The sequence below is a fragment of the Pinus tabuliformis genome, chromosome 7, assembly GCF_031772625.1.
Source record: "Pinus tabuliformis cultivar Carrire ecotype Pingquan chromosome 7, CPIR1, whole genome shotgun sequence".
In the NCBI taxonomy this organism is placed as follows: Eukaryota; Viridiplantae; Streptophyta; class Pinopsida; order Pinales; family Pinaceae; genus Pinus; species Pinus tabuliformis.
In genome coordinates, this window is record NC_142293.1 from 889,376,277 (window position 1) to 889,389,438 (window position 13,162).

Here is a 13,162-nt window from a genome sequence, read left to right on the forward strand (position 1 = left end):
ATCTACAATTACAGAAATGGCTCTGGTAATTCATGCTAGCAGACCAAAATTGGGGTATAAATTCAAGTATATAAGAGTACAAAAACCAAGAGATTTCTTAAGCTATCTCAAATATGAATTTATGAACCAAGCTCTGATGGAAAACCAACAGGTACTTTAGCTAGCTAATCTCTTATTTTGACATCACAAGGAGAAGAAGGAAAAGAAAGGGATCAAGAATTGCAACCATGTACTTGCCAAATAATCTGTGTGCCAAATTGTTTCGACTTACCTTCAACATCTAAGTCACCACATCCTAATAACCGCAATTCTTTAGCTAGTTCCTGCGTCTTCTCATATGCCACTGCCAGAATTCTAAGATACTGCACAGTAAATTAATTTTAAGAAAATTCAATAGCCATAAAAACACACAGAAATTTTATAGAAAGCAACGTTCTTTCAAGTCTAAAACTTGAAATTGCTTATTTTGAAGAAAGGATAAAACCCCACCAATAAAAGGCCACCTTCTTCCATAGGTGGTGGGTTTGCAAGTGAGGGTTTTGGTAAAAACTTATCCAACACTGCAGAAACCCTCTGCTCCAAAACTCGCTACAAAACCAAAAAAGAGATACATGAAACCCATTTGATGAAGGTCAATTTTAGAGTTAGTGATCCAACATCAAAGTCATTATATTTAAACTCTCTATGGCCAGCAACAGATAAAAATATCAACATTAAAAGCAGCAATCAGTATTCTCGGTAACTCTCCATCAGGCTATTTTCATGAAGTCAAGGAAATAATGACAGTGAATAAAATCAATTGCATATCTACAAACCTGCACAAGGATCGACATAACTGCATCTGGAGAAGGAAAGACAGCCATAATAGTTGCAGCTTCCTTTCGGACAGTTTCTGTGAGTAAAGATAGCATGGTAAAAGATATTAACAATCTTTCTTGAAATATTGCACGAATCAGACTTTTCGAAGGAAATACTTTTTTATAGAAGACTAAAGTAACTATTGATTAATCAGCAGAGTAAATGAAAAAAAAAATGATCTCCAAGAATCAAGAAAGAAAGAGGTTGAGCACCTATGATTTCTTTGTACAATGTTGAAAGCCCACGTGCCACATTGCTGGGGCCTGACTGTATGCCCTGATCTCCAAGAACCATCTTTGCATCTGCGTTCATAATATCGACATCAATAAACATCGGGCGTGAAGCTACATACCGCTGCATGGCACTTGTCCCTCTATTAAACTGCATAAAAGACAAGCATGTCAAAAACATAAAAAGCATTTTGCCTACAAAAGTCCAAAATAGTTGCAGTAAAATATAGACAATGTCTACTTTAGAGAAATGTATCTGATACAACACAGGAAATCATCACATTGGTGGCATGGTCACTGATATATTCTCCTATTAGATTCAAGTTTTATATGGAAGAAGACACAGATATGATAGGTGTAAATAAGATCTCAGGGCCCAACTATATATTTGAGGATTAGATCATTTCAGTACAACCTACTGTATGCTCCAAACAAATTCAGCTCAATCATATCAGTTCAAAGTGCATTCTGTGACAACCTGAATTTTCTTCTTGTTTCATTTATATTTATCGTCTCATGTGCCTCGAGGAACATTCAAAGAAATGTTTGATGCAATTGATAGCATACCAAAAGCATTCATCACAATATTGTCATAAAAACATATGCACACCAAATGTTGTGGAGAGAAAGCTTATTAATGGACAGAAATAGTTATATATTTTATTAATGATTAAATGATGATTACAATGAATGAGGGCTCTGGCTTTAAATATAGGCCAAGAGCCATTACATGAGAGGGCATGATCTTTGATCGTGCCCCTTAGTCTAAAATGAAGTTAATTGAGTTAGTAAACTAGTTTTATACATAACACTGCCTCCCTCTCGAAAGAATGCTTTGTCCTCAAAGCATACGTAACAATGGGTGTTGTTGACGAAACACTTTTGTCTCCCAAGAGGCTTCTTCTTCTGGTAGGTTCTTCCACTTGATAAGGTACTCTTTAATTACTCGAGATCGTAATTTCCTTTCCCTAGTGGTAACAATTCCTTCTGGTTCTAAGACAAACTTGCCTTAATCATCTAATATCGGGAGCATTGTCTGTGCTCATTGGTGTTTGCCCAATGTTTTCTTAAGATAAGATACATGGAAAACATTGTGAACTCGACTATTATCTGGAAGGCTTAAGCTGTATGCTACTTGGTTGATCTTTTTGTTAATCTAATACGATCCATAGAACTTTGGCGCCAATTTGTTTTTTCCTTTCTTCTTTAGGTATAATTGCTTGTAAGGCTGAAGTTTAACAAATACCCCTTCTCCAACTTCAAATTCTCTCTCTGTTCTGTGTTGGTTGGCCAGTTGCTTCATGCAATTTCTTGCAATACTTAGATTTTCTTTTAACGCATGAAATACTTTTTGGGTTTCTTCTAACTGATCCTTAACCGCTGGAACTTTTGTCTCGGTGATGGCCAAGTCTTTCTATTTAGGAGGTTCATATCCATACAGAGCTTGAAATGCGGTCATTTTTGCGGAAGTGTGATAAGTTCAACTGTACTACCATTTAGCGAGATGTAACCACTAAGCCCACTTATTTCGTTTGTCTATTGCATAACAACGAAGGTAAGCTTCTAAGAACTTATTGACAGTTCCTATTTGACCATCTGTTTGACGATGATATGCAAAACTCATGTTGAGGTATGTTCCAATATGTTTGAAGAGCTCCTTCCAAAAATTTCCTTTAAATTTGGTGTCTCTGTCACTAACAATGACATTGGGAAATCCATGTAATTTGTAGACATTCTTGCAAATATCTTAGCGATCTCTTTTGCTGAATCTAATTTCTTCATTCCTATGAAGTGTGCATACTTTGTGAGTCCGTCTACTACTACAAGAATTTTAACTTTTGCATCTGACATGGGTAATCCTTCAATAAAATCCATTGATATTTCTTCCCACTTTTGGTTTGGAATATTTAAGGGATGAAGTAGACCTGGGGTCATAATGTTCTCACTTTTATTTCGTTGGCATTGATCACATTCTACTACATATTTTTGAATATCATCATTCACTTCCATACTAAGTTGTCGAAAACGGCTACCCTAAACCCCAAAACGGCGTTTTCTCGTTTTAGATCCAGATCTAGGAATGAAACGCCGGAAAAACGTTTTTTTGCCTTTTTTCCCTGGATACAGGAATTTTTTTTTCACCCCGCATTTTTGTAGAAAAAACTTGTTGGTTTAAAAAAAATGGAAACGTTTTAGGAAAATTTGAAACGTATTTGGAAAAATTTAAAACATATTAATAAAATCATGATACGTTTTGCCTAAACAAAAAAAACAAAACAAAAAAACAAAAAACATTTTTGAGGAATGCCACATCTGCCCGCCGGCAACAGCTAACCGGTTTTTTTTTAAACTTACAACTATGCAAACCTAACTTACAACAACTACGCATTACTAACTTACAACTACGCATGATTGCAACTTGTTGCCATTACCCGGTTACCGTGAAGAGAAATCGTGGAAGCCGTCGTCGACACAGAAACGTTCTTCATCGCTGCCAAGAGTCGAGTTGAGAGCCGAGTAGAGACAAAACTGTTCAGTGTTCGACAATAGAGTTGAGAGCCATGTCTGTTCGAGAGTCGAGTTGAGAGCCAAGTCGAGACAGAACTGTTCGAGAGTTGAGACAAAACTGTTCTTCTATGCCCAACGCCGCGAGATATGATTGCATTGCCCATCCGAGGATTCATTACAACCTTCAAGTTTCCTCAGTTGTTGAGTTTCTAAATGTTATCGCTTATTTGCAAGAGCACTATGATGTCCTTATGAGTGCTTGTTTGGACCTTATAACTTTGCTGATCTTTACCTGTTAGGCCAGAGAGATATGTAAAGCATGTTTTGTTTTTTCTTGCCAACCTTTCCCTTTAAATTGGGCTTCTCTCCAAATATTGTTACGAGCCTGCTGCCTAACCAACAATCTGTGATTATGTTGGAAAAAAAAAAATCAATGCATGGGTGCAATACATCCTACAACAGAGACACACAATGCCAATCAGGTTAGAACTAGAGAGATACAAAGACAAGGTGGGTAACAGCAGGCATTACAGGACAAAATGTCTGATCCAGAGGCTTTTGTAGGAATTTACAAGGTAAGTTCCTCAAACAGAACACCAAATCACACCGCTTACAAACAGATCACAGATCAATACACCAATATTCTTAACGTGGTTAAAAACCTCAAAGAGGGAAACAATCCACGACCTGAGCCAACGCGGCCACTTCAGGCAATTTATTAATAAAAGAATGAAAATTTACATCAGCTTCTCTCATGAACGGTTACCCTACAAATGACCCTCCATGCTCTTTAAATAGAGATCATGGACCAATCAGGTGTTAAGCCACGGATCAAGCGTCGGTAATACCAAGAGAATGACCATCGGATCACTTCGTGTCTAGAACATATCGTGACCGTCGGATTGTAAGTTACAAAAGTACATAGTAAAGAAACACGCTTTACCTAACTCTACACTAGACCAAGTTATACTTAACTATTTCCTATGTGTCGGAATATTCTAACATCCCCCCTTAAGAACAACTTGGGATAGGATTGAAGGATGTACAAATATGACACAATACGAGAAGGAAGGAGGCATTAGAGCCTATCCCCCCTTAGTGACAACTTACTGAACTCCAACCATAAATCGAAGTTTAGTAAACTTTGCCTTTGTAAAGATGTCTGCAACTTGATCATCTCTTGAACAATATTGCACTTCAAGAACATGGTCATGAATGAGCTTTCTGATGAAGTGCATGTGCAGTTCAATGTGTTTGTTGCACTGATGTTGGACTAGATCTTTGCATAGTTGAATGGCACTTTGATTATCACACCAAAGTGTAGTCGGATGCTGCTGCTGAAAGCCAAACTTTGACAGGATCTGATGAAGCCACGGGGCTTCCTTACTAGCTTCTACGGCACCACGATACTCTGCTTCTACTGAAGAAAGAGAAATGGCACTTTGTTTCTTGCAAGCCCGTGTAATAGGTCCTGAACCAAGAGTGAACACATAACCTGCAGTAGACTTCCGATCATCAGGGTCACTAGCCCAATCGAAATCAGTGAAACCAACCAATAGAGGAGATGCTTCTGCACCATAATGAATCCCAAACTGAACTATACCTCAAACATAACGAAGTATTCTTTTAGCTGCTTTCCAATGACTTTCATATGGGTTTTGCATAAACCGAGCAATAAGGCCAACAGCAAAGGAAAGGTCAAGACGAGTATGGGTCAGATACAAAAGTTTTCCTACAAGTTGACGGTATAAGGTAGCATCAACTTCAGGGGAAGTACAAGTGACTGAAAGTTTGGCTCCAGACTGAAAGGCCGAAGGGGCTGATTTACAGTCTTCCATGTGAAAATGGGGTAGAAGATCACAGGCATACTTGGACTGGGGAAGGGAAATACCTTCCTTGGATTGCAAGACTTGAAGACCAAGAAAATGATGCAAGTGTCCTAAGTTTGTCATTTCAAACTTCTATTTAAGGCTGGACTTCACATAGTTTATAAGATTGGGATCACTACCAGTAAGGATAAGATCATCAACATAAAGAACAAGAATGATAAGAGACTTGCCCACTTTCTTGGTGTAGATAGTATTGTCAGAATGACACCTAGAAAAGCAAGGGATTTCTTAAGCCGACATACAAAGCTAGAGTCTGTTTGTATAAATCCAACAGGTTGTTCCATATATTTTTCTTCATGCAAGTACCCATGCAAGAAGGCGGATTTAACATCCATCTGATGAACTTCCCATTTGAAAGAGGTAGCAAGGGAAAGAACAAGGCGGATAGAGTTCATTTTGGCAACAGGGGAGAAGGTTTCAGTATAGTCAATGCCTTCAACTTGTGAAAAACCATTAGCAACAAGATGAGCTTTATGTTTATCAACTTTTCCATTTGGTCCATACTTGGTTTTGTAAACCCATTTGCATCTAACAAGTTTTCGTCCCTTTGGAAGAGGAACAAGATCCCATGTATCATTTGCCAATAATGAACGATATTCTTCATTCATAGTTGTGTCCCTATCTGGATGGCCTGAAGCTTCTACAATGGTGTCAGGATCATAATTCGTTGAAGCTTGAGCTAGTAAAGAAGAGGCTCTATCGAACTGAGAACGTGTACGTCGTTGATCTGTAGGATCATCGGCAAGAGCACCTGCTGCATCCCGAGTAGCACGGACCCATTTTGGAAGCTAAGTAGCTGAAGGAGGATCCTGAGAAGGAGGGGGAGAATTGTCATCCTTGTTGTCATCATCTGAAGAAGAAATATTTTCAGAAGTAGAAGGGATAGAGAGAGGTGGCACATCTGCCGAACTAGGCTCATAGCCCGATATATTTTCAGCAAACTTTACATCTCTTCTAATGATAACATTTTTGGACTTAAGTGGAATAAGTCCATATCCTTTGACATCTTCATGAATATCCAACAAAAATACATTTTTCACTCTTAGGTTCTAAAGCTTTATGTTTCTCATCTGGAATATGGGCCCATGCTTCACTTCCAAAAACATGAAAGTGACTTACATCTGGTTTAATTGAGCTCCATGCTTCTTCTGGAGTGATATTCTTTAAAACCTTAGTAGGAGTGCGATTTATTATGTAATTTGCACAGTTAATTGCTTCTGCACAAAAATTAAGATTAAGTCCTTTAGATTGAAGCATACAATTAGCCATTTCCTTTAAGATGCAGTTCTTCCTTTCAGCTACACCATTTTGTTGTGGAGTCTTGAGCATTTGAATTCCATTCTTCGTGCAAAAGTTGATGAATTTGTTGTTAACATATTCTCCGTCATTATCAGATCTTAGCTTAAGAATTTGATGTCTAGATTGTTTTTCAACAAAGGCCTTAAAGGCCAAGAACATGTTAAATACTTCACTCTTGAGTTTTAAGAAGTATATCCAAGTGCGTCTGGAGAAATCATCAATGAAAGTTAAGAAATACTTGTAGCCAGAAAATGAAACATCTGGAAGTGGACCACATAAATCACTATACACAAGCTGTAAAGGGGTTGAGGTGTGTCAAGAGGTACGTTTTTCAAAACTATCCAGATGATGTTTTCCGAGTACACATCCGGAACAAACACCATCTCTGCAAGATATCATTGGAAGACCTGTCACCATATTTTCTTTACATAGATTCTGAACGGAGCAATAGTTTAAGTGACCAAATCGCTTATGCCAAAGTTTGCTCACTTCATCATTATGAGCAACAAATACCAAGGGAAGATTTGATGACCCAAAGTTGTTAAACTTATACAACCTTGTAGAATCATCAGCAATGCCAGTAGCTAAAATCTGTCTAGGATCTCCTAGGTCCTTAATTACAACATCATGAGGTGAAAATTCAACGATTTTACCTTCACCTGAATGAGTTATATGATATACAGATAGAAGGTTGCAGGATAAGGTTGGAACACATAATACATCATTACATTGACCATTGTCTAGATGAATAGTTCTAGTCCCTACAACACTAAAAGATCTACCATAACCAACATATATATTTTTGGTGTTACAATCATTTAAAGAAGAAAACATGGCTTTGTTTTTGGCCATGTGATAAGAAGCTCCAGAATCAATGAGTCACTAATGAAAATGAGAAGAAGAAGATACATTTAGTGCATAACCAGACCGAGATGCTTGACAACCGCATGCAGAAAGTGTTATTCCTGAAGATGAAGTTGAAGTTGAAGAGTGCTTCAAATGGATGTTATGCTTCTTCATTGCTGCTTCCAAGGCTTCCATCTTCTTAAAGCATTTGGATTCTAAGTGGCCATCTCAATTACAAAAGTGGCAATGTCTATCAGTCTTCTTCCTTTTGTTTTTATTTTCCTTATCATTTTGTTGAAATGATTTTTCATTTTGAGATTGAAATTGCTTAGGACCCTTGTTTGGTTTAGGACCATTCTTTTTAAGATACTGCTTCTTAGGATTCTTTGAATTTGGTTGCTGTTGGGCGGCTAAGGCTTTCTTAGAAGAGTTTCCAAGATTAAGAAGACCAAGATATAAGAGCTTTTCTTGTTCTCTTATTAAAGAATCACAAAAGGCATCAAAAGAGGGGGATTTGTAGTCTTTTCCTTGAGAAATAAAGGCTTCTCTAGTAGAATGGAAGGTGGAAACAAACACAGAGTAGGCTGGTCCCAACTTAGTAAGAATGGAATATATAAGGCTACCATCTTCTTTCTTAACCTTAGCACCTTCCAAGAGAAGTCTAAGGGTCTTGAACTTGGACAAAAAATCTTCAATGGAAGAAAAATTATTGGGTCCAACGTAAGAAACTCATTTTCGAGTTGATGGGCTCTAATTTCATTTTTAATTCCAAAAACTTTAGTGAGTTGTTTCATTGCTTCATTAGGAGTATCAAGTTCTGCGATATGGAATCTAAGGTCTGGAAAAATAGACATCCCTATCAACCCACGTGCTTGATTTTGTCTATTTTCCCATTTCGCTGCGTTATCTTCATCTTGAGGTTTGGTTTCTTGGCCTGAGGCTATTCTGTAAATACCTTTACTTCTAAGTAAATCCACAATGTAGGACCACCATTGGAAGTAGTTGGTGCTGTCAAGAATAACTTGGCATGGACTTTCCATTTTAACAGAAATTGAAGCTGTAGATGCTGAAACTAAGTGGTCCAATGGAAAGATTTCGAAAAATTAAGCTGATTCAAAGAAAAACGGCTTTGAAAACGACTTCCGGATGAAGAAGTTGTGGCTTATTGAAAAAAGGTTGTTGAAGATGTCGACAAAGTGCGTGAATGTGCGGAAATAAATGATAATGTTATATTTAAAAAAATCCACCCCCTTTCCAAACTTAATCTAATTAGCTCACTTTAAAAGAAAAGTATGTGACTCACTTTTATAAATAAGTGAAAGTCACTTTTACAATGGTACTTTATGAGGTACCCACTAAATTGTAACTTAAATAAAACATAGAGAGACTTTAGAATTATACGTGACTCACTTTTTATAATGAGTGAGAACATTTTTACATAAAGTAACTTTAAAACATAAGTTACATGTGCTTTTTAAAAAAGTAACTCAACAAAAAAAAAAGATTTGAACTCGAGACCTCTATTCTCATAAAGTAACTTTGGACCAAGTGAGCTAGTTTAAAAGGTTAGTAATTTTTGGAAAAGAGGAAGAGTTTTTTTTTAGTCACTGAAGCTTTGGGGTGCGTACTTACTTGAAAAGACTCTTTTTTGCCTACAAAACAAAAACCACAAAACCCAACACGGACATACAAAAAAAAAAACAAACCTTATGGCTCGAAGTTAGCTTTAGCCGGAAACTAAATATTTTCCTCAATGTTTTTGATTTCCAAGATCACACTAAGGTGCAGCGGAAAAGAGCATACGCATGAGAAAAACCCTTTCTTTTTGTTTCTGATTTGCCCAGATCGCATAAAGTCACAGGGCAAAGAGCATATGCAGAAATGAAAGGTATAGATCCGGTAATAAAAAACAGAGAGCTAAATAAACCGAAATAAACAGAGAGATGAATAGCTAGAACTGCAAATAAAGATTGTATACCTCCAGATCTTAAAAATGACGTAGCTAGGGCTACCGGAAACCTTTTTGCATGAAACGAAAGGGGTTCCTCACTGGAACAGATGCTCCTAACACAATAGAGCAGTCTTCTCGGCTTGAAAGCAGTCAGAAACAGTAGATCTAGGAAACGACAGTCGGATGCAGTTGTACCGACTTCAGATTTGGATCACCAATGGATGCGGCCCTCAAATTGCTCTGATACCATGTAGGAATTTACAAGGTAAGTTCCTCAGACAAAACACCAAAGGACACCGCTCACAAACAGATCACACATCAATACACCAGTGTTCTTGACATGGTTAAAACCCTCAAAAAGGGAAACAGTCCACGGCCTGAGCCAACGCCACTTCAGGCAATTTATTAATAAAAGAATGAAAATTTACATAAGCTTCTCTCATGAACGGTTACCCTACAAATGACCCCTCCATGCTCTTTAAATAGAGATCATGGACCAATCGGGTGTTAAGCCACAGATCAAGTGTCGGTAATACCGAGGAGAGAATGAACCACCAGAGCACTTCGTGTCTAGAACATATTGTGACCGTCAGATTGTAAGTTACAAAAGTACATAGTAAAGAAACACACTTTACCTAACCCTACACTAGACCAAGTTATATTTAACTATTTCCTATGTGTCGAAATATCCTAACAGCTTTAAGTTTTAACAGTACTTTAGGATTTCTGTTAAAAATCAAACATTTTCCCAACGCTATAATAGATCCCTGAACCGAATAAACTTAATTGGTAACCAACCCTGTTTTGCAATATAAAGACTCGTAGAAGCCATCACATTGCAATGATTAGTAAAACAGACACCGTGTTGATGCCTACAAAAGGCAAAATCTGACAGTCTCCAATGGTGATCAGTGATCTAGTATCACCCACAGCATACACCTCCCAAAAAATTCCTTTTTCACGACATAGGCATTGTTGGATAGACACTTTGAAAAAAAAAAAACTTGCTATTTGTGTTATTCATTAACCCTGATGTAAAATCTGGTTGCAAGTCTTCATCGCATTATCAACATCATTGGTCTGTAATAATTCATATAATGATAGAATTTTAGGTTTCAATTAAAACTAAAGGACTCTTTGTTTTATATCTACATCTATATATAGGAAAAGTGAGATCAGCGACTGTATTAACTTTTTACAATGACTCAGACAACAGGATTGTACAAATGACACCAAGGTTCTAATGTTGGCTCTTATTCAGATTCAAAGAAATCAACGACTCCTGAAAACACTGTCAACTGGATCATTTGCCCACAAAGACATTTGCAGGAAGATGTATTCCAAGTGAAACTTCATGGAGAATACATTTTGAAAAAACAAAATCAAAAGAGAAGAAAATTAGATTGCACATTGATTAGTTATACTGAACTTCAATTGAATTTCAGATTCCTTGATAATAGATAAAAAAATGCATCGTTGCTAGGTTATTTGCAGGAAAAGAAATGATATATTTCATGAGATTAAAAAAAAAAATCCCTATTTTAGATCCTATAATCACTTCACTCTATCTCATAGTAAGGATACTGAGGTGTTGAAAGTGAGTCTGCATAGCTACTAAGAGACTTTATCAAACAGTCCTCAATTGTTGACACTGGACTGTTGATTTCAGAGAAAGATGAGCGGACGTTGCCCACTAAATCTGAGTTATTTTTAAAATTTTACTCATTGCATGAGAATTTCATTGATGCTATTTTGTCACCATCTAAATCCCTTACTCCCCTGTCTATCCCATTTACCTTCCATTTTTAAACAGAGAAAGAACCATTTTTAAACAGAGAAAGACCCATTTTAACAGCAGAATTTGCACAAGGCCAAAAACTAGTTGCTAAAAGGATAGACCTGCTTTCAAGTTTCTGCAGGTCTCAAAGGACATCAAATAATAAACAAATTAAGTTTATACAGGTACCTAAGCAGGCATGTGTTGAAACTTGATACTAGATAGGGGTTGATAAGTTTTCTGTAGGTAGTTGATTCCTTGTTCAAACTTCAAAATGTAACAGTTGTAAATTACTAAATTGTGACTTGTTTTAAGTTTTAACTTTTGAAATAAATATATGAGATAATGATATTTGTCAATTTTCTTTTTCAGTTTCATTTACATCATCATCATCATTCATGGCAACTTCAAGTTCAGCCATTCATGAGGTAGAGGAAGTGGCACAGGAAATTGAATCAACCCCTAAAGTTGATCCAAAGTCACCACTTTGGAAATATGTATCTATTGTTGGGAAGATCCAAGGAGGTGGATTATTGGCATGGGTATGCAGTGAGTGTAAAAAGGAGTATAAGGGATCATACACACAGGTTAAAGCACATTTTCTTGTGTTAAAAGGCAATGGGGTTCGAATATGCAGTGGCCCACCTAAAGAGAATGGGGCAGATGGAAATGGTTTAAGCAAGGTAAAAATTGCAAAATATCGCAGAGAACAAGACGAAGGGGATGCTAAAGCAAATGAGGCAAATCCTGCCTCCCATTTAAAACACCCAACAAGGTTGGGAGCATCTTCATCAAAGCCTCCACTTCATTCTCATGGAATTGTTGGTTCAAAGCAGTCAAATTTGGGACCGCTTGAGAAGAGTTTTAATAATGATGCTCAAGAGATAGCAGATGCAATTGTAGCCCAATGCATTTATGCAAATGGTCTTCCCTTTAACCTTGTGCGATCTCCTTATTGGGCAAAGATGGTAAAAACAGTGAATGAAGCCCCAAGAGGTTACAAGAGCCCTGGATATAAGAAGGTACGCACCACATTGTTGAGTGCTCAAAAGTTAGATTTGGAGGCTAAATTAGGCCCCATTCGTGATTCATGGCTCATTTCAAGGGTGTCCATCATTTTTTATGGATGGAAAGATCAAAGAAATAGGCCCTTGATCAATGTGATTTCTCAGAGCCCAGATGGGGCAATGTTTTTGAAGGCAATGGATTGTGAGGGGCAGATGAAAGATTCTCAATTCATTGCTAACATCTTGCTTGAAGCAATTGAATTGGTGGGGCCTGAAAAAGTTGTCCAGGTAATAATTGACAATGCAACTGTGTAGAGCAACAGGCCTAATTATTGAAGGCAAATATCAACACATCTTTTGGACCCCTTGTGTTGTACATTCATTGAACCTCATGTTGAGCAAGATAGGGAAGCAAATTGAGTGGATTCGAGTTATTTTGGAAGAGGCAAAAGAAATTCAAGCCTTTGTCACAAACCACCACATGTCCCAAGGCATCTACAAGGTACCTATACTTGTACCAACTGGCATGTCCGAAGGGCATTAGTTTCCCTCCAGTTGAGCTCCTTAAGGTACCTATACTTTAAAGTTTATTAAATATTTCATAAATTCTAATTTTTGACTAAATTCAAATATCTAAATTGGATTCTCAAATGTCATGATTCGTGAATCATAATAGTTATTCAATCAAATTATGATTTTTAATTTGTTGAAATTTGAAACATTTGCAATTTGACACCTGCAGGTTGCCGAGGGCTCTATTTGCTTCTCACATCATAGTCTTAACAAGGCTCATGCAG

The 13,162-nt window shown here is 37.2% G+C and overlaps 1 protein-coding gene across 2 annotated transcripts in view; it reads right to left on the minus strand.

Moving 5' to 3' along the window:
• SEC10 (exocyst complex component sec10) overlaps window positions 1-13,162 on the minus strand; it is a 320,447-nt gene that overhangs the window by 163,083 nt on the left and 144,202 nt on the right. For both annotated transcript variants that reach the window (XM_089459095.1, XM_089459096.1), the window contains exons 10-13: window positions 1,071-1,239; window positions 816-892; window positions 490-588; window positions 272-362 (exon numbers count right to left, since the gene is read on the minus strand). In XM_089459095.1, coding sequence (XP_089315221.1) covers window positions 272-362; window positions 490-588; window positions 816-892; window positions 1,071-1,239 — 436 coding nt within the window. The remainder of the gene's footprint in view (window positions 1-271; window positions 363-489; window positions 589-815; window positions 893-1,070; window positions 1,240-13,162) is intronic.